We start from the raw sequence: 23,094 nt of genomic DNA, 5'->3' as shown, positions 1-23,094 counted from the left end.
TGAACGCTTCCTAAGTTTGCTCAGGTTTAAATGTCCGCTTCGAAACAATCTTTTTTGTAAGCATCGGTGTTTGCAGGGTTGCTCGGATGGGGTTCGTGCGGAGCTTCCTACTCATTTGTCGAACGCACACAGTTTAATAATCCAAAATTAATATTACTCCTAGGTTGCAAACAGCCGTTATTATCCTGTTTTTATGCCAGTGCAACAGGTTTCACATGGATATGGATACTCCCAGGGTCAATGGTTAATTCAGGGGCATGTTGTTTGTCATAGTTGCATTCAAACGATTTAACGAAGCAGGGAGTGTAGTAAAGGCCTTGAAGTGGGAACAGAGCGAGATTATTCTTTTATGAAACAGTTTAGTCCCTCTGACTGTCTGATGTCCATCATCGGCCGATAGTCAAATGCTTGTAATTCCAACTTTTTTAACATCAATAACTCAATACAAATCAGTTTAAAATCCACTTTTTTGTATTGCCTGTTACTGTTACCAATACCTCAATTTATTTTGACATGTATGGCTACAATATCAATTAACAAAGATAGAGATAACTCTTTGACACCTGAAAAATCCAGGTAACTGGGATTCAAACCCATGACCTCTGCGATGCTGGTTCAGTGCTCTACCAACTGAGCTATGAAACCACAAAGTTGGGAGCAGGTCAATTTGTCGTGTTCATGAGTTCCCTGTCTAGTGACAGTTGACCTACAGTTAATCAACTATCAGTCAACATCGTATGGATCAAATTTGTTACCATTACTCACAAAACAGAAATGAACTTCACACCTACAGTACCAATAAATGCATGTACATGTACCCTCTGCTTACCAGTTCTTACAAGCCCTTTTCTTGCCTGCCAGATTTGTGCCACAGTCACCTATGAAAGAAACAAAATTAAGAACTAAAATGAAAGAATTCCTCCTGCTAAATGTAGTAGAAAGATAAGGGGTCCTTTAACCCAAAAAGAGAAAACAGGAAGAACGTATTGCTGAATTCCTCTAGAAGCAATCACCATGAGTTTTGTTAAAAAGAGGAATTCCCTGTCTCTAATGCTGGTAGCAGACTAGAATGATGAATAACGAAGTCTGTGGTTTGACTGGTCTGGAACCAAAGATTTCAACATTTTTCCCAAGTTTGTTTTAGGGTAATTTCCATGAGGTTTTTGCTCCAAATCTGCTCCCTCAAACCCCTGCAGGTCGACATTTTATCACAAAAAGTCACAATTTCAACGTTTTTGGTTGCTTTATATCCTTCTCAGTCCAACCAGTTTTCAAGGAATGTCTGGCCAACAAAGGAAGAATGAGGCCAGGACCAATAAAAATCTTTATTAACAACTGTCACTTGCAGAGGTAGCCACAAAAAGCAATACCCAGCTATTTTCCTGAAAAATAATTGTAACGGATACGACTTTCAAGATCCACTTTAAGGGTCAAAAGATGTCGGGTGTTGGAAAGGGATTGATTTTACGGACTTCTCGAATCAAACACAAGAATAACACACGAGAAGACAAGAACCAATTGGGATCAGTCAACGGTGATTTAATGCTGAATTCTTGTTGATCGATGTTCGATAATCAATCCCTTTCCAACGCCCGACACCTTTTGACCCTTAAAGTGGATCTTGGAGAGTCGTATCCGTTACAGTAAAATAACTATCCCATGAAAACAATGGACAGGAAACCTTCACACTAATTTACCCGCAGAACATACTTTTAAGAGAAACAGGGTCAGGTTTTAGCAGATCGTCATCATCAAGGAGAGTGTCTGAGTCAAGAATATCCTGTGAAATGATGAAAAATATAAAAGGGTTAATGAAAGCATTCAGCGACTTTCATTGGGACAGTGAGGCTTCCACAACAAAGTTGGTTTTTCCCAGCTTTTTTTTTTTGTGTTACTTCTCTACCTTCAGGAAATAGTGAGAACAAACCCAATTTTTACTTCAAGGGACCTACAGTGTAATTACTTGAATTGTACCAAGGTCTCCAAGAACATGATTCACATTCTCTTTTTACAAATACTCATTGCAATATTATTAACTAATACGATTTACAAAGTATTTTTATATTACACTGTACATGACATGACTCAAAGCTAATATTGCACTTACAATTTTCTTAAGTCTGAGTTAATACAGATTTTAAAAGGAAAAATTAAATTAAATACCTCAAACACTTATCATTTCCTTTTAAACTGGCTGATCTTATTTGTTTTAAAAGCTATGTATTCTTCTGTTTCATATTTGATTTCCAAAATTCTTTTGAAATGATTAAGTTAGGATTAATTCCTTTACACCGACAGGTCCACCGTGAGATATGTTCTTCCTAGAATTACTATGAAGTTAATCAAATCCATTCCCTCCTTCAGAATACCTATCAAAATGTCGCGTATCGAGAGGCACCTGCAACTTCCAAGTCTATTTCATATGCAAGAGGATACCATATTCCAAAAACACTTGGAAAACGAGCATTGAAATAGAATATGATGAGTAGTTTCTCGACTCTCTTGACAAAAGGGGCAGTTTGGATTTGATGTATCCTGTTTTAAAAAGACGGTCATTTGTCAAAAGGACGTAGTTTAGCACTTTATAATGAAAAGAGCGTACATACGGTTCGTTTGCAACCCTGAGAGGTAAGAGATATGCTTCTGCAAGTTGGTCTTCTCTTAAGTCAAATGCTTGGCCAAGCTCATCCCATTTCCTAGGTTTTTCATATTTAAATTTTATCAGGTGATAGTAGTATTTTTTACATTTATAATTTTCCAAGTCAATGACAGTCTCGAAGTTATATATATTAACACGTAATTTCGATGGCAGACTGTCTTAGACCAGTCCATATCAATAAATTTGAGTTTGTTAAACCTTGCTCTTTCATTGCTCATTGTCTTTTCATAAAGCAGGTCCTTTGTAAAAATTACCCCATTATCAAAGTAGTGTCTGTAGAAAACAGTTTTACCCTCGATCATAATTTCTTTATTGTTCCATAAGATGTATTCGTGACCCCTATCTGGGTCAACAATGTCTCTTAATTCAACCCACCAAGATAGGAGTTCATGGTAAAAGGTTGGCAAGATATTCGTCTGCTTTACGTCGTAATTGCATTCAAGGAAGAATAACCCTCCCTTGTTGCTTAAAAGATAATTAAGATAATGCTTCCAAAACCATAACACTCCACTTCCACTATTCGTTTCAACCAACTTAATCTTAATTCCCTTACAATAGTTTCATAGTCAATCATTTTCAGACCACCAGAGTCATAGGGCGCATACGTTGAACGTCGGGTGACTTTCTTTCCCCTTCCACAAAATTAAACACCAAAGAATTGAATTATTTTATAACTGTAGCTGGCGTACTTAAGAAAGAGCTGGGATAAATCATTTTGGGGAAAAGGATTGCTTTAATAATGTTTACTTTGCAATGAATGCATAGACCTCTACACCTCCAAACATTTATTAAATTTGCGATTTTCTTCAACCTTTGTTTAAAGTTTTTCTCAACAAGTATCTTCATATCATATGTAATGAAGATACCTAAAAATTAGATACATGTTTTCCCCTTGAATCCCAGAGGTTCGCCTTCACAACTCTGAAGAGATCCAATCCACATGGCTTCTGTTTTCATAACGTTCAGCTTTAAACCTGAGACTTTCTCAAAATCGTTAAATAAGTAATTTAAGCAAGGCTTGAGCAGAGTTCAAATCCGCTAAAATGGCAGTTGTATCATCAGCAAACAGGAGTAATTTAGTTTCCGAATCACTTATTTTAATCCCTTTAATATTTACGTCATTTCGTACAGCAATAGCCAATATTTCAAAACAAATGACAAAAACAGATGGCGAGAGCGGGTCTCGTTGAAGTAATGCATGGGAGCATTATCCATTATTTATTATACAGCTTTAAAATTTTTGTAAAAAGTATTAACCCATCTTATAAGGTCAGGTCCAGAATTAAATAGCTCCAAACACGTTTTCAGAAAATACCATTTTAAGCAGCTATCAAAAGCTTCAATAAATAACAAAAGGCCTGGCAAATTTTTGCTCGCGTGAAACTCAATATGTCAAGAATTGAGCGAATATTCTCCCCAATATTTCTTCCAGGAATATATCCAGATTGATCATGGTGTATTATTCCCGGCAGTAGCTGTTTCATTCTTTCGGAGATCACTTTCGAAGCTATCTTTGCGTCAACGTTTAAAAGAGAGATCAGCCTCCAGTTTTTTAGGTCGCAGCGATCTTGCTCCTTTTTTTCAATTAGAGTAATAACAGCCTGCTTTTGTGATGAACTCAATTCTGCTTTTTCGAATGATACATTAAAACAATCCACTAGACGTTTACCAATAGAAGCCCAAAACATTTTGTAAAATTCCATCGGTAATCCATCGTTACTTGGAACCTTATCATTTAGAGGGAGAGAGTTAAATTAACACCTCAGTACATTCCTCCAAGCTAATCACTCCCTCACCACTTTGTCTGAGTTCATGTGACAGAGTTGGCATTGGCAAGCCTTCAAGTTTGACATATTGTTCATTTTGTTGCCAGCTGTTCCGCTTGGATTTATAAAGATTCTCATAAAAGGTCTTACCAGCATCTAAAACTTCAAAAGGATCAGATCATGTAATCATTCCACTCAGACGAAGTTTCTAAATATGCTTTTTTATATGATTTCGTTTTTCCGTCTGAAGTTAAAAATATATTTAAGAGTTCTTTTCACCGTGCTCATGTCAACGTGCCTGGGATCTCACAATTATACCTTCAACCTTTTCCTCATACAATTTTTCAATTCGCTCTCGTAGCACATTTAAAGTTGCTTGATTTTCCTGAGAAGGATTGTTTTCAAATATTAAATATGCTTCTTGGAATTCCTTTTTTAACATCTGCTCTTCCGCTTTCTTTTCCTTACATTTATTCATTGAATATTTCCTGGAATATTTCTTAATGTTGTATTTCACCCAGTCCCACACTGATCACAGGTCTTCAAGATAGTTCTCTCCTTCCTCTACCCATTTAGGTATTAGGAAATATTTTTTTTTCACCGTAAGTCTCGTCACTCAGTAAGGAGCAATTGAGTTTCCAAATTCCGGTACCCTTTACTTTTGAATCACACCTTGAAATTCTATTAGGATTGCGGAATGATCTGTTTTGATAGAAGGTATTATATCATCTGTACAAACATTATCCGCTAAAGAATTTGAAATTAACCAATAATCTAATCAAGAAAAGATCCGAGGTTCCGATTGACTCCATGTATACGTGTCGTAGGGCTTTTAATGTGCCAAATGTCATGTAAATCCAGTTCTGATTGTAGCTCTTCTATTATGTTAATTAGAGATTGCCTTGGGGATAGGATTCCACCCCCTTTGTCAACTGTGGGGTTAAATGGGCAATTAAAATCTCCACCCATAATAATATTTTCAATGGTATCAAAATCATTTTTCACAATAGTTCGGCCAAATGTTTACCAGAAGGGTTTGTTCACCATTGAGTAGTACTTTGAATATGAGAAATCTGCCATGTGCTTCAGCTACGTTTTGTTCGACAATACAATCAAAACAGAAGAACAGAAGAATGGGGCACCCCATTTGAATGAAATTTTCGGTGAGAACATTTCGACAAATGGTACTACACGTTCTGTACTTAGAAAAAGAAAATGGTAACGTGCCGTATCATTTACAGGAAAAACGGGCTGTTCCGGTTGAAAAACAAATGGAACAGTCCATTTCTCTGACACTTGTAATTGTGGACAAATCGTACAGAAATTTCCGGGCATTCCGGTCAAAGCAAGAAAAAGGGAATACCTCGAAAGGTATTACCTTTTTTCCGAAAACATTCCACCGGGATGAACCGTTTCATTTGAATTCTGTCCGGAATTTCCGAAAATTCCATTCAAATGGTAAGCGCTCCTGAGCTTCATTGTTCTCGGTCGAATGAGTTTCCTGTAAAAAAATAATATCTGCTTTTTGTTTTCTGCACCAGGTGAAAATTGTTTTTCGTTTTCGAAAGTTGCTACGGAAATGAGTTTACCAGTAATCATTAATTTTGACCAACTAAAAGGAAAAGGAGGTAGAAATAAAGAGATTTACTCTGAAGAGGGATTGCATTTCAGCAAACGGCAGCTTGCTAAAATGTAAATTATACATCTAATGTTATTAAGATTTAAAGTGTTTGAGGTAAAGAAATAATAGGATTCGAAGAGTACCTTAAAAAATAAAGCGAAGAAAGAGAAGTTAAATAACAGAAAATACACACTCAAAAAATTTGCGGAAGTGCAGCAATGCACAAGCAACACTAGCGTTTTGGCCACAAGTGAAATCATTGCACGATGTTTATACACTGATCTTAGCTTCGCTCCGAAATGAGTGTAACTAAAACAAAAAATACATTTTTTATAGTAGCTGCTTCAAACTATTTTATTCCATTTTAATCTAAATTATAGCCCCAGAAAAGCCTTACCGTCAATTAACAGTTTCCCTTAAGTAAAACGTACTTTCTTGCCTTCTTCGAAAGCTCTTTTCATCATAGGTAAAGATTTTTTTCGGAGTTCGAAATCGCCGGGTGTGAAGTCCTCAACTAGTCTTACTTCATTAGGCAAATGTTTCTTCTCTGGGTTCTTCGTGGCTCGAACTAGGTTCCTCTTGAAAGGTCTACCGTACAATTTGGCAATAATATACCAATAATTTGCCATCCTGTCTTCTTTTCTGCAGTGGCACCTTTAGAGAGGCCAACTATACCTTCTTTTGGCAGGGAAAGCCACCAGAGGAGCCACAGTTACATGGTGTTGGCTTCGCTATCAAGAACACACTGCTCGCCTTTGTAGAGCCCTCTGTAGCAGGCACAGAGAGCATCCTCGCACTTCGCATGTTGACAAAGTCAGGCCCGGCAAACATCATCAGCGTGTACGCCCCAACCCTGTGTTCACCGCCAGAAGAGAAAGACGCTTTCTATGAGGCCCTTGATGAAATGATATCAGGGATCCCCGACTCAGAAGCCATCTACCTCCTTGGATACTCAACGCCAGAGTGGGTGCAGATCATGGAGCCTGGCCTTCATGCCTCGGCATGCACGGAAGAGGCAAAACCAATGACAATGGCCAGCGGCTACTCAAACTGTGCTGTTTCCATGGCCTCTGTTTGACAAACACCTTTTTTAAATGCAAAGACATCCATCAAGTGTCCTGGAGACACCCGCACTCACACCACTGGCATCAGCTTGACCTCGTCATCACCAGGCATGCAGAACTCTCCAGTGTCCTCCTTACCCGAACCTACCACAGTGCAGACTGCAACACTGACCACTCACAAGTCGCCTGCAAGGTGCACGTAACAACCAAGAAGATCCAACATGGCAAGAAGAAGGGATGCCCACGAATTAACACCTGCTGCGTCAGTAACCAGGAGAGAACGCAGCAGTACATCAGCCAGCTAGAAGAGACACTTGCCAATACTACTGATCAAAGCTCAGACCTCAAGTGGGCCCGTAATGCCATGTACACATCAACCATCACCACCTACGGCAAGAAAGAGCATAACACTGACTGGTATGAGGCCCACTGGGAGGAGATGGACCCGGTGACTGAGCCTGGCCTACAAGGTTGCACCAGGTCCCAGCACGCTCGCTGCCCTAAGGGGAGCCAGGAAGAAGTCTCAGCAAACCGCCTGTCACTGCACCAACACCTACAGGCTGAACCTCTGCAACAGCATACAGCAAGCTGCTGACTTCGGAGATGCAGGAGGCATGTACATGGGCATAAAGAAGGCCACGGGACCAACCCCCTCCAAATCAGTCCCCCTCAAGTCCAGGTCTGTCAATATCATCACAGACCAAGGCAAACAGTTGAAGCACTTGGTCGAACATTACCTCGAGCTGTATTCCACCCAGAATGTCGTAACGGAAACTGCCCTCGACGCCATGGACGAGCTTGACCCATCACCCACCACAGAGAGCTCGCCAAAGCCACAGACACCCTCGCCTGCGGCAAGGTGCCTGGCAGCGACGGTATTCCTGCAGAGTGGGAGGCCCGCCCTCCTCGAACACCTCCATGAACTGTTCTGCCTATGTTGGGAAGAAGGCCACATCCCTCAGGACATACGCGATGCCAACATACGTAGTCACCTTGTATAAAATCAAAGCAGACAGGAGCGACTGCAACACATACCGAGGGATATCGCTCCTCAGCATCGTTGGTAAAGTGTTTGCCTGAGTTGCCCTTACCCCCCTGCAGTCTCTAGCAACCCACGTCTACCCAGAGTCCCAGTGCGGCTTCCGAGCTGGCCGGTCAACTGTAGACATGATATTCTCACTATGCCAGCTGCAGGAGAAGTGTCGCGAGCAGCAGATGCCCCCCTACATCACCTTCATTGACCTAACCAAGGGGTTTGCCCTTGTCAGCCAGAGCGGACTGTTCGAGCTACTCACATCATTCCATGAAGACATGCACAGTGCATGGGGTGAAACGGGTGTGTTCTTGCGCCAACACTTTTCGGTATCTTTTTCTCCATGCTCCTCCAGCACGCATGCCTTCAAGGACTGCAGCGAGGGAATCTACATCCACACCAGGGCTGACGGCAAGCTCTTCAACGTTGCCCAACTGCATGCAAAAACAAAAGTCACACACGTGCTCATCCGCGAGATGCTGTTCGCGGACGACGCAGCCTTGACTTCACACAGAAGATGGCCTGCAGCAGCTTGTCAGTCGTATCTCCCATGCCTGCAAGGAATTCGGTCTAACCATCAGTATAAAGAAGACCACTGTGATGGCACAAGATTCAGACCACCCTCCTACCATCAGCATTGACAGACATGCTGGAAGCTGTGGAGAACTTCACCTACCTAGGGTCCACCATCTCCAGCACACTCAACAACAAGGTAGAGGTGAACAACAGTATTGCCAAAGCAGCAGCAGTCATGGCCAGGCCAACCAAGAGAGTCTGGAACAAATCCAGCCTGACTGAGAAGACCAGACTGCGTGTCTACCAGGTCTGTGTGCTCAGCACTCTTCTCTATGGCAGCGAGTCATGGACCACCTACGCGAAGCAGGAGAAGAAACTAAAAAGCTTCCACATGAGATGCCTGCAGCGCATTCACCACATCCACTGGGAAGAGAGAGTGCCCGACACAGAGGTGTGCGAAAGAGCCAACATGAACAGTATGTTTGCCATGTTAAGCGAGAGATGCCTGCGCTGGCTTGGCCATGTCAAGTGCATGGAACCTGGCCGCATTTGCAGACATCTTGCATGGTGAACTGACAGAGGGCAAAAGAAGAGCTGGCCGCCCTCTCCTCCGATACAAGACACCTGCAAAAGAGACCTCAAACTGTGTGGCAAAGACATTGACACTTCGGAGAAGCAGGCAAATGACCACCCAGCCTGGCGCCAGGCCATGAGGCAGGGCGTGAAAGTTGCAGAGGAGAACAGGAGAGCGACAGAATCCGTCGGATTCTCACTGCCAATTCTCATCTCCCGATGCCTTAGAAATAGACAGGGCACCACCATGTGACTTGGTTCACGCCAGCAAAAAGCATGTTTTGAGTGTAAATCACGGGAGTCTGCAGTGTTTTTTTCTAACAAATCCTGCCATTTTATAGGCTTTGAAAGTTGCGAACATCCAAGCATCTTTTGTTAACGACCGAGTCAGAAGGGGAGTGGGTCTATTCCTGATTTGGTATCACAAACTGATTTACATTGCATTAATTCTTTGTAAAAATGCATGCAAAGTAGATTGAGACGTCAAATCAGGAATAGACCCACTCCCCTCCGGACTCAGTCGTGAACAAAAGATGCTTGGATTTCGCAACTTTTGAAGCCTATAAAATGGAAGGATTTGTTAGAAAAAGGAAAAAAAGGCCGCAACGTGTCTCGAACTGGTGCAAAGATTCATTTTAGCGAAAAAATAATTTTGGGGTTAGGGGCACTTTAATTAAGCCTATTTTGCTGAAGAATTTGGCCTGTAGGTAGCGTGCCTGGAACAAGTTAAATGAAATAAAAGAGTAAATCGTGCTTGTAGTGTGTTGTTTTCCCTGACGTTGAGCCACTTACGTATACTTAAGGATGCAAGATTCAATAACAAGTCAAAGATTTTCCCAGAACCATGATGGGTATTCATGGCAGGCAAGCCTGTCTGCTGACTTTTGAAATTTGCATACCGAATGGTACGCTGTGACATTCAGAAAATTATGACACATCCAGCTTCAACAAGCTATTCAGAACTTTAAAAGAAAATCTCATCGGCCTTAGCTACCCCTTATTTATTGTAAATAATATTTCACAAAGCAGTTGTTGTTAAAAGAATAAAGACAACAACAACAGTTCTGATCAACGTATCACAAATAGTTGCCTTAATTTGAAGCTACGCATATTCGCGAGAATTATTATTATTATTATTATTATTATTATCACAGTTCTCCAGCAGCTTCTTTTCTATCCTTGCAGTGTCAACCTTCCCATTAGTCTCTTGTTGCTTGAGGTGTTCGATTGACAAACAATGGTTGCAAGCGAAAACTCAAAACTTGTTCGAAAGGCAAACAATATTTTTGCTTTCTTGTGTGAATGACGAGAGCCGTTCTCACAGGTACCTGTTATTTTTGAACGACTACTTGAGGAAAGCGAACGACTTCCAATTCCGTTCTCACAAGTCACTATTACTTAAAAACGACTCCTTAACTCGTGAGAACGACTTCCCTTTCCGTTCTCACAGCAACTTCACCGCTACTTCACGGCTTCACGCCTCAGAACTAGTCGTTAGGAACGTTTTCGCCCGAGAGGTCACATACATGTATGTGTGACTTCCATGATAGATCTTCTGATTGAAGTACTCCAAGGCGCTTAATGTGCGTGTATTTGTTCTAATTGCTTGTTAGCCATTGTGTAATTGTAGGCAGCAGGATCCCTTGCCTTGGTAAAGTTCATGCTCTTACATTTTTTTGCATTAGTTCTTGGGCACCACAAGTGGCACCATTCACAGACTTGCACCAAGCTTTCTTGTACTAAATTGGATGTTGAAGTGGGTGAACTGCTATGATAGACCAACGTACCATCTGCAAACATGACTGTAGGGCTAATAAATGATAGAAAACCAGGAACATCATTCACATATAAAATAAATAGAAGAGGGCCTAACATACATGTACTTTCCTGTGGGACCCCAGATAGAACCGGTGCCCAATCAGATTGAAATCCATCGATGTTGTTGTTTGTCCATCGTAATCGATGAAGACCACAAACTTTTGTCATTTTCTATGTAACTTGTCTGCGATAGTGATGATGGGCACGTAGCTGGCTGCTTAGGCCAATCTGTGCCCGGAACAATCTAGAACAGTGTGGGCATGGAATACATGTAGTGGGCAGCTGACAGAGGAATGACAGCTCTAAACTAAATTAATTGTCTAGTTAAATGTTTTAATGTCTTTGTTTTTGGGTTGTGTCAGGGCTCCATTTAAACTAGCTCTGCAAATTGTCCGGTCAAACCTATTTTTGCTTGGACATATCCCATTTTTGGCCGGACAAACATCGAGTATGTCTTTTCCCTATAAAAGTGCCCCCTCTCCCCTTCATATGATGTTTAAATATGAAACAAGTACATTTTCAAAGCATTTATTGTACATGAGCATCGATCTCAATGCAGGAAAAGTGGAACATACGGTACAGCAAAATCAGTATCACATTTGTGTGTACTACTATTGCTTCAGTTCTACGTCTTACATACGGTTACTTATGAAGTTGATGACATTGACTGAGGCTTGCAATCTAATTGATTTTCATCATAATACAAGCTAACTGATGTGCATTTACAACAAGTGACAAGAGGATCCATGTCTGCTTATTTGACACAATTTTAGCGCAGAATTTTATTAATAAGGGTAAATCTTAAAATGTTTCACTGTTATATCTCATTAAAAGGGACCGGGGAAATGATAATAACAAACAACCCTCTTTTTCCATTAGAATACTAGAACGACAGCCTAATTTTGCTACTTTTCGCCAATTTCAAGTCCATACTCCATGGGGGAAACAATACCTAATCCTTGCGAAGTATGACGTCTGTAAATCCAAGTCTTATGTACATTACCATCACATTGTTAGGGGCGTGCTGGAAGTGATGATTGATTTCTTCCCTTTGAGCCTTTTTAATCTAAACTTACTGCATTTTTGCTTCAGTAAAGTTTGAGAAGCTTCCAAATATTTTATATAAACGACCCACGCATCATGCATGACACGTAACACAATGAAATGTGCGGTCAATCATTTGAGATGAATCGCGTATGTAGGCCAGGTAAAGTTTACATGTTGTCATATGTGAATTTACTGCTGAAAAGGTTTGTTTCCCTGGAAAATAGAATGTTTAGTCAATCGTGGTATTTATCGCGGCCATCTAAGGATTTGACCCGACATTGTCTGTTGACGGACCGTTATTTGCAGCCCTGAGCTCTAATTATGTTGGTCATGGTATTGGTTTTTGACTGAAGCCTCCGAAGGTTGAACAGTTTTCCGTCAGTACAATATCTAAAGTTTATCCCAATATCGCCCTCTCTAAAAGCATCAGACAGTATAGCTGAAAGCATGATACTGAATAGTGCCGGCGCCAAGACACAATCTTCTTGCCCCCACTTGAGACAGGAAAGGGCTCAGATGACATACCATTGTTCTTCACAAGTGCTTGCATTCCATCATGGAATAGCCGTACCATTGTGATGAATTTTTCCGGACAACCATACTTTGCCATTAGCTTCCAAAGGCCGTCTCCGCTGACCCTATCGAAGGCTTTGGTAAGGTCAACGTAAGTGGAAAATAGGTCAGCATTTCGTTCTTGACATTTCTCTTGTAGCTGCCTCGCAGCAAGCACCATGTCGATCGTACTCAGATGCTTGCAGAAGCTGCACTGACTCTCAGGTAGCAGCCCCTGTTCAAGATGAGTACTGTAGTAAGTCGGTTTAGCAGAATCCGTGCGAGTATTAATTGCCTGCAATTGACAGCAACGAAACATCGTGGTGGTTGTCACAGACCTGCCGGGTCCCTTTTTGCTTGAAAACGTGAAAGATGGAAGCACCTTTGAATTCCTAAGGGATTGCTTCTTGTTGCCAGGTGAGAAGAAAACGTTGATGACGTGCCTCCGTTAACAGAGCGCCACCCTCCTTGTAGAGTCAGTGCCAGGTGCTCTGCCATTGGATAGTTGGTGTATAGCTTAACAGCACATTGAAATCGGTCCAAGAGAAAGTCTGACAACCAGCGCAACAGAGGATCAGTGATACCAAATATCTCTAGTTTAAAGAGAAGAAGGTTGTGTGGAACAGAATGGAAGGCCTTTTCAAAGTCCAAAAACATTGCATCGGAAAAATGACGTTCATCAAGTGCCCTTGCACATAAGTGAAATAAATGAAGAAGCTGAGTTGTGCACAAATAGTCAGGACAAAAACCAAATTGATGACTACTGAGTAAGTTATTTGATTCAGTAAAAGCGGAAATGTGGTTGTAAACATTAGTCTTTCAAGGATTTCAACCAGAAGGCAAAATTATTAATGAAATAGGTCGATAGTTTTACTTGTTCTTTTTTGCCTTTTTTGAAAACTGGAATAATATAGGCAGACTTCCACTCGGCGGGTAAAGTACCAGATTGTAATGAATAATTAAAAAGACTAGTAAGAGGTCCTGATATTGCTGGTACTGCCTCGCCCAATATGGGTGCGGATATTCCATCTGGACCATTGTGCTTTCGAAACATTCAGGCCAACAAGCAATTTTTCTACGTCTGATTTAGAGCAAGTTAAATTGGATACAGCTTGGTCTGCGTAAGGTTGACTATCACTTTGCAGATCATCAGGGACGACCGAGCAACTTGAGAAGACTTGTTAAACATCTGGGCCTGGTTGTTCCCAAGCTGATTAACACTACTCCCAGATTAAAAATTAATCAAGAAGTTTATTTCCCTATTCCAACATGCTGTTCAATGCTGATATTTGGCAAAAGTTTACATTAGAAAAAGTTAATCTTGAAAAACAAAAATTGTTATAAACAGCAAAAGAAACTTTCACCAAAAAGTTGAAAACAAGGAACAATGAATGATCTCCAAGGAACACTTCAGGTGCATTACGTGTACAATGTAGCTGGCATTTTTGAAATGTTTTGGCTCGCACCCTGGTCACCAAAAGGCAAATAGGCCAAACATTCTACCTGTATCTGTCCCTTGGCTCCAAAATGTAAAACACACTGAACCCCTTATGCAAGAGGTAAAGTCACATACATGTATATGTATCTGTACATGTATCTTCAGATGTTTTCAGATTTGAATTTACAAACTTAATGTTCAGGCCATAAAATCAAACATCTGCTCCGATCTGGTGCACCAACAGTGATTTCAGGGTCAAGAACCCCGACATCTCCAATAAACCCACCTCTGCCTTCAGCTGCTGGGTGACTTGGGACTGACAAAACACTCCATATTTCTGATTTTATGATCAATGTTTAGGAGCTATCATCTTGTTTTCATTATCAGGCCTACCATCCTTCTTTTTTTTGTTTGACAGTTTCCTGGATGGTGGAATCATAAACTCTTCTCTGCCCCATTAGTCTTGTCTCTTTTTTTAGTTGACATTTCTTCTTTAAGATCACGTGGTCCAGGAATCCATTTTCCTCATAAATTCTCTGCTCACATCAATTTCAATAATATTAAGCTTTCAGTATTAATCTACGGTTTACTTGATCTTGACTGGAACCTTGTTGGCAACCAAACTGAACTGTGTCTTGGTATGTCCTCTCAATCATTTCAACCTGTTTCCACATCTTGAGCATCATCAGTACTGTTGTTAATCTCACCATCCTCTATGCATCTAATTCTGTTTTGAATCGTATCAATTGTACTTCTTTACTATATCACAATTTATTATTCACTTCACCAGATTTAGAAATCTAGCTCCAGATAAAATTTTGGTCATCAGAAAGCTTTAATTTATATACTATAATTATTATGGGAAATACAGATCCCACTCTCACTGTTCTTTAGTCACTGACTTGATTAGTGTCATTGTCATGACTAAATCTTTGGCAACTTCTCAGGCCACAGTTTTATCTTGATGTAACAAGGCAATTCTTGCTTATTACGAGTGAATTATTCTGTATCACACTCGGCTCTCAAGGGGAATCAGTAACAAGCACATTTTTACCCACAGCCTGTTTACTTGTAAAACAAACTTACAATTTCATCATCATCAATATCTTGTGCTGATAATGTCCAAATTTTAGCTACACTTTCATCCTTGGGTTCACCTGTAAGATTTTAAAAATAATAGCAGTGACCATGTCTTTAGTTAATAATAAGAACAATAATCACTTTATTCAAGTCTCAAGGTTATTAAGCCAAGAACAAGAGCTCTAAACTACAAAGCTTGGATTCAAAGTCTTTTATACAAGACATTAGCCGCGTACCTATGCATGCAAATGAAAATGAAAACTGTTGATCTATAAAAACAATAATTTTTGTATATCGCCACTGTACGTGTACAACCTGTACGGTAGTCTCATAGTTAGTGTGCCCGACTCTGGAGCAAGTGGTCTGGGTTCGGGTCCTGGCAGGCGACATTGTGTTGTGTTCTTAGGCAAGACACTTTACTCTCACAGTGCCTCTCTCCACCCAGGTGTATAAATGGGTACCGGCGAATTTAATGCTGGGGGGTAACCTACGATGGACTGGCATCCCATCCAGGGGGGAGTAGAAACACTCCTAGTAGCTTCATGCCATGTAAACCAGGCTAAGTTCCAGCCTGATGGGCCTCCTGGCTCGTATAAAGAGACCACTGTACACGCATTGATATACTGTGTAAGTCTTGTGCCTTGCTTGTCTGGTGCTACTGTACAAATAAAGTAATTCTTTTAAGAACGAACCTGGTTTTGACAAAAAGGTCATAGAAAGCTGAGAACTTGTTCCAACTTCAAAAACGGGCTTAAAAGCTGAAACCTGAAAATAATGAACACAAGATCAATGGTGCTAAATGCTTCTTGGAGTTAATTAACATACTGGTAAACAAATGTCTCATATTTAGTAGACATACAGTGATCTGTGTAATAAAGCCAGAGTAAAGTCTATATCAAGTTCAACTCTTAGGAAAGATAGGATTGACTGAAGACATCACAGAAAGATCATCCTTGCCTCGATAACAATTGGTAATTCATCGAACGTCTCCTTCAGCTTATTTTTCTGATCTAGATTCAAGTTGACTTGCTTTGCCTAAAAATAAAAGAGACACCTGTCCAGTGAGGACTATAATACATGTAATAACTTATGACAACAAGCTTTTCTATTGCTGGTAATAGGTCCCTGGTCCCTTCACATACATGTCCAATAAGGTTGGACTCTATCATTACTGCAGAAATTTATGTCTAATATCTATTATTGATTATCATAGAACACAGCACTGACCTCAGAAATGTTAACAAATCCGCCAAGCTTTAGGGCTGAGGTGACTTTCTCTTGAGACCTTAGATTTCCAGATATACCTAATAACAACAACCGCAACAACAATAATTGTAATAATTATTTTTATCTTTATGTCCTATTGACTTACATTTTGCCAAATAAACCAAAAAATAATTTACATGTAATGTAAATGTTGTGCCAAAATACAACAGACTCTATAAAACATGTGCCATGAAAAAATCATCAATCCTAACACAATAAACCCATTAAGAAAATCTCTTTTTGCTTGAAACCTTACAATCCGTCACAATTTTGCTACACAGCCACTGACCGCAAAACAAGATAGTGCACAGAAGATTGCCTAAAGAAAAATTACTTTTATTTTTTTCGCAATGTGCGGAATTCTGCAAATCCTACAATCTGATTGGACCTGGGAGCGGGTGGAATTTTTCTATCTTGCCTGCCAACCTGAGTGGAATCCTAGCCTTGGCTGTGTGAGTTTGTGTAATGACCTTAAATTTCCATTTTTTGACACCGAATCTGTTTACATGCAGAAGTACAATGTTAATTATAAGACAAGAGGCATGGAAATAGTATTCGAATGCTATCAAGCGCAGTGCGAGTCAACAATCAAAAAAGGGGATTTCAGAGAGGAAGAGAAAGAGAGAGGAAAAAATTATTTACCAGCTAAGGGTCCGTCTGTAGAACAAACTACATTAAATTAAAACTACATTTTACATATTGCCTACTTCCATTGCTAGTAGAAGTTGAGGATTGTATTTTTAAATACCTTAAAAGGTGATTCCTCAGAAAAAAAATTTGTCACACGATTTTCTTAAAACTTTCATTAAAATGTTCCCTACTAATCCCTGTTTTGAGAAAGACAATAAAAAAGATAATTTATGTCACCATGCTTGCTTAAGAGATATACATTGTAATGGGTCAATCTTACCCCATTGATGCCCGTACTGATACTAATCATGCGTGTTATTTCATCGGCTCGGTACACTTTGCGGTAGCTAAATGAGAGGGCTTTAAAAGTAACATTTGAAAAAACACCTGATAGGTGTAGAAAGTCTAATAAGAACATATGGAACACTGTCTTATAGCCAAAGGCACACGCATGTGGAGCACCATAGTTAAGAAAATATGGTAACCAATCGATGCGAGAAGTTTTGGTTTTATAGCCATGACGTCATCGGCCATCCGTACATACGTACGTCCTTCCACCCCTCCATACATCTTTGATATTGAACATCAATGTTTCCATCAATTGACACCTGTCAAAACAAGGTATCCGCTGACCAGTATCACATGACCATATTGCAGGCTCGCTTTTTAATTTGTTTAGAGCTGCTTTTTTCTCTGTATTTCAATTTTTTTGGCACATCTTTAGAAGCTACGATATGGTTACATGATACCTGGAAGAGCTATGACTACAACAGCAACAAAAGAAGAGCGAAAGAGAAAGACAACGACAAAACAGAATACTAGTAATAGCTCATAATAAGTGGAAAAAGTTAATCCACACTGATTCTTTCCTTAGGCACTAAACCATTTGTTATTTTCAAAAAGTGGTTTAACCCTTTGACGTCCAAACCGGCCAGACTTAGTATTTTACTCTATATAACGCCAGACGATGGGTTAATTGGTTTTTCCTTTGTTCAGGAATGAAAATCGAATTTTTATTGTTAACTGGATTAAACAATGTTAACATTATCTACATATTCTTTTGGACATACAGAAAAAGTTGCTTTGTTTGTTTGTTTTGCTCAACAATGCGAGCAAACAAGTGCTTTTTAATCCATTTGCCCAACTGGTTTTCAATGTGCCTCGACAGTGACAAGACAATTTTGCCCTTATGTTATTGCTTGTGTTTTCGAAAATTTGTGTAAAGCACCTTATTTAAGTGTTGGAGAGGATCTTGTTTGAAGTTCATCCTTTCTTGGTTGCATTGCTGTATTTTGCCGATTCTTGTTTCAAGCCAACCTGGTGCGTTTCAATGAAACACATCAAAATGTGAATGATCTCGTTTTCAGTGGAATAAAGTACATCAGTAAAAGTCTCTTTTGACCTTGAACTGACAAAGTCTTTTTATGGCTTCTAATTTTAGTGTGATTCCTATTTGCTGGCTATTGACAGTTGACTCTGAAATGGCTTTTTTCCTTTTCCATTCGCTCACTGAGGGTGTGCTTGTTTTCTTTTAAAACTCATGCGGTTCAAGAAAAATTCATTGCCAAACTGGTGAATTCCAAAGTAAATTTCACTTGAAAAAACCGATATCATACTCATCGCTTCATGATTCATGCAATATGGGTTTTTAGCGTAAATTGTACCATGGAATTCACTAGTTAGGCAAAGAATTTTCCTACAAAGTAAAGAAAATGATTTAATTATTAAAGCAGCAACCGGAAACACCAAAATGCGGACAATTCGAAACCTTTTATTTTCACTAACGCTACAGGCAGTAAGAAGAAATAACCAGGAGCTCCGCTTTTAGCCTTGGTTAAATTATCTATATATATAGTTTATGGAAAAACCACTCGACTGAAAATGATGTTGACTCAAAAATAATGTTTCTTGAGGCGTTGTTTTCAAGATCACAATTTACATCAATTGCTAAGGGACTTTGTGTACGTTTTTAGTTATATCTTTTTTTCCTTCTAATGAATTTTTGTTAAATTAAAGGGGATAATTTGTACACCAAAATTATGAAATAAAAAATATAGGTCACCGTGCTTGTCTAAGAGTAACACTGTACATGTATAGCTGTCTATCTCGATTATTGTAGATCAAAACAACAAAATTTGCCATGTTCTCGGAATGCCTACATTTATTTGCAAAGAGTTATGGTCATTCACAACTTCTCTCACGTGTTTTGAGAACTGTTTCAGTGTGTATGATCAACTTACATGTACGCCATATTTACAACGGTACAAATTTGACCAATTTATAAATATTGACACACTGTATGTGCAGCACAGGATGCGCAGTGCAATACCGAGGAATCACCTTAATTAAAACAATAGTAACAATGGAGATGCCACCAATTGCATTCAATGAAACATCGGATCCTGGAATGTCAAAAGTCTTTTAGTTTCCATTAAAACATGTCCAGAAATGCAAGCAATTATTACAGTGTAAGGAGCATTTTCCTACCTATTTCTAACAATAAGATTTGGTAAAGGTTAGCAATATTTTTAGTTCAGGATAAATGCAGTTGCTTACCCTTATATACTTGAGAAGCAGCAATTGAGGGGCACTTTGTGACATTAATTGCCTGTGCTCCAAAACAAGAGCAATGTTGAAATTTGGAAAAGAGTAAAGGGACACTTTGTAACACTTATTAAATCTGCATTCATGTACACTACTTGCATTTTGCATTAATTTCTGTATCTGCATTTAAAAGTAGGGTACTCCAAAAATTACAGTGGTTTTTAGCTTATGAAGCAAGCTTACCAATAAGCTCTGTAAGAGTCAACATTCCATTTGGCTTTAGGATCCTAGCAATTTCTGCCAGAAGGTCAATACTGTGAACAAGGAGTGATGGAAAGATAACTCCAGAAAACACAACATCAAATGAAGAGTCAGGATGAGAGGCTGTGAACAAAAGCAAAGATTTAAAGAAAATTATTTTCCCTTAACAGACTGTTTTCATTGCTATAAATCATTTTGTAACAGCAGTGTACACTGTAGCAGTGCAGGCAACTAATGTTGCACACACTGCTACAAATATATACAGTATTGTTACAATAGTTTACTTTAATTAACTCATGTGAAAACCTCATTTAAAGTTACATAGGTGAGCTGACCATTTGCTCACCATTAAATATTGCAAAAAATGATATTTTTTAGGGTTTAAAAGCCATCTAAACAATAAGATTGATACAGCAACCCAGCTTATTGAACAAACATCCATGCATTTTTCTCCTTACAATGTACATGTAAGTTAAAGCTGTCACTGAAGTGACCAGGATGTCCTACTTCAAGCTTGATTTTTTTTTTTACACTGGATAAATGGTCACCATCAGTCTGTGTAACATCATTATTCTTCAAGTTAAGATGCTGATCATTGCAGTTATTAACGTTAATCGAGCAGTAACGAAAGGAAAGCCTGAACAATTCAGGATTGAATGGGATTCAAACTTTTTTTTTAATGTACCAGTGCCACTTATGTCCAGGTTTGCACCTAATTAGATGCACGCCCAATTTTGACATCCAACACAAAGTGTCTCCTTAAGTCTAAGCATTTGCTACCTATTTTCAACAATAAGGTAAGGGTAAAGGTTAGCGTTATTTTTAGCTTTGGGTAAATGCAGCAGTTAATCTTTACTTAAAGAGCAGCATTTGGGGGACACTTTGTGACATAAATTGTCTGTATTCTGAGACACAAGTGACGTTGAAGTTGGCGAGAAGAGCAAAGGGACACTTCATGACCCTTATTGAAATCCGCATGCATCTAATTAGGTGCAAACCTGGACATATCTGACCAGTGCGGGAGATGGGCATTAAATTTATGTGAGTTCATGTTGAGCCTGTAGAGGATATGACGAAAGTTAACCCTTTGACGTCCAAACTGGCCGAAACCGGCCAGACTTAGTATTTTACTCTGTCTAACGCCAGATGATTTTACTCGTCAATGGGTTAATATACATAAATTATATGAAAGCTACATGTATTTGAACTACGAGAGATGAATCAAGTTCAGATGCTGATCATCGCAGTTAATAACGTTGAACAAACTACAAACAAATATCCAACACTGAATCTGTTACTTGTCCTAGCCGGCGGTACACCTGAAATTAGAAAATAATATAGGCTTGCGATTCGAACAGTGGTACAGTGATACAAACAAGCGATTAAAATCTGGGACTTACATATTTTTGGGCACCTTTCATCTTATGCTCAGCATCAATGGCAATGAAGCAGATCAAAAGGCGAACAAACAAACAAACAAACAAGCCTTCACTGCACAAACTTTCAATGCACACAAAACGAAGAGCACAGGGCATTGAGATCATGTGACCCACACAAAGGGTGGTACAGTGGGGGGCACATGGAACAACAAACTGTCCCTTACAGTTACTGTAATGTTAATAATGTTTATATAACTGCAATGATCAGCATCGTAAGTACTTACTGCTCAAGTAACGTTTTTTTTTGCAGTCATTGATCAGCATCCCCCCAGTTCAAATATATATGGCTCATATAATTATACATGTATTAACTTTCATCATTATTATGATAATCATTACTCCTCTCACTGATTATCCACTACCAACCTTCCGATTTTACTACCCAATTTCGCTATGTAACTGACAAGTTTCACATCCTTTAGATAGTCTCTCGTTTACCAATTAGTGTTCTTAAAGCCCCAACATGACCTTGTACACACGTGGTTAAAACTTCTACTGCAACAGTTACAGTACGTGTACTCCAGTATTGACCAGATTTGCCACTTTATCCTCAACATGTCTAATTACTTACTCATTCTAGCCATTAATAGTCATTTGCTTTGTTACCAGGGACTTGCTTCTCAAAACCTCTGAAACATTTTTGGGTATTGTCAGGGCTTGAGACTAATGGTAGCCAACTAGCCACAGGCTAGTCAAATTTCAGTTTTGACTAGTAGATTTTGAGCTTCCACTAGCCGTTGGGGCTAGTAAAATTAATATTGTGAAGCAGTGGAGTTCTGGACGAAAACAAAAATGAAGGTTATTTGTTATGGATAAGACAAAAGGAGAAAATAGAAACTAACAACAGAAACTTTGAGCGGATTCTATGGAATTTACTTCCTTAAAAAATGATACCAACATGGATTACACTTTCCCCACCCCACATTACGAACGATTAATCATGTGTGAAATCATGCAGAACTTCTTGGCTGCTGTTTCCATATGCATGTTTCCATATGGGCGTAACTTTATCGCAAACAATCGCAAGCACCTTCCCAGAGCTTGATCACAAACAGTTTGCGTAAATGGAAACACCTTTTACATTTATCCCCGACCAATCACAGATGGCAACGAGTAGCAATGCAAAAGCGAGGAAACAACGATATGGAAACACAATCGTAGAGGCAAGTATAAGTAATAAAAATGGCGTCCGAGTACAATTGTGGCAATGAGGATACTCCTCAAAACAGTGTGAATTTAATGAATATCTTAAGGGAATACCCCGCCAAATATACCTTTAGTAAAGTTCTTAATCACAAAGAGCCAGTTCCTACAGTATAATTTGATACTGGCTTTGCTGCAGCCCGTTAATGCTCCTCGAAAATGTATTGGACCCAGAATCGGTGACATCTCTTGACACTTCCTCTCTGCCTTCTTCTTCGCAACAATTCCAACACAAGAAGTTGACCATGACACAAAAACTAATTCTGCTTTTATTTTTGGGCGCTTTTCTTACGATGTCACGAGATCAAGTTAAGCAAAGCAATCATGCATATGGAAAACAGGATCACAAACACAAACGCAAAAAGTGACAGTGTTTGCGATCGAGCCAACGCAAACTGTTTGCAACTGTTTGCGACGTTGTTACGTGTACGTGGAAATAGGTCACTTACTTGTTTAGAAATTGGCTCCAAATATAATTTATTTCAAATCAAAAAAAAAAAGAAAGAGATAATATGGAGCAACTAATCTCGTTCACTAGGAATGGTGAATATCGCATAAAAAGAGAGAAAACTTGCTTGCGAGCA

At 39.4% G+C, this 23,094-nt stretch overlaps 1 protein-coding gene across 2 annotated transcripts in view; it reads right to left on the bottom strand.

The window, feature by feature from the left end:
* Positions 1 to 23,094, bottom strand: part of LOC137999240 (anamorsin homolog) — a 31,666-nt gene that overhangs the window by 3,729 nt on the left and 4,843 nt on the right. Inside the window, exons 2-8 of one of the 2 annotated variants that reach the window (XM_068845083.1) lie at positions 19,851 to 19,991; positions 16,395 to 16,471; positions 16,125 to 16,202; positions 15,860 to 15,932; positions 15,174 to 15,244; positions 1,711 to 1,780; positions 830 to 878 (exon numbers count right to left, since the gene is read on the bottom strand). In XM_068845083.1, coding sequence (XP_068701184.1) covers positions 830 to 878; positions 1,711 to 1,780; positions 15,174 to 15,244; positions 15,860 to 15,932; positions 16,125 to 16,202; positions 16,395 to 16,471; positions 19,851 to 19,991 — 559 coding nt within the window. The remainder of the gene's footprint in view (positions 1 to 829; positions 879 to 1,710; positions 1,781 to 15,173; positions 15,245 to 15,859; positions 15,933 to 16,124; positions 16,203 to 16,394; positions 16,472 to 19,850; positions 19,992 to 23,094) is intronic. The other variant, XM_068845092.1, reaches the window with a different exon arrangement.

The sequence above is a fragment of the Montipora foliosa genome, chromosome 1, assembly GCF_036669935.1.
Source record: "Montipora foliosa isolate CH-2021 chromosome 1, ASM3666993v2, whole genome shotgun sequence".
In the NCBI taxonomy this organism is placed as follows: domain Eukaryota; kingdom Metazoa; phylum Cnidaria; class Anthozoa; order Scleractinia; family Acroporidae; genus Montipora; species Montipora foliosa.
This window is presented reverse-complemented; position numbering and strand designations above follow the sequence as displayed.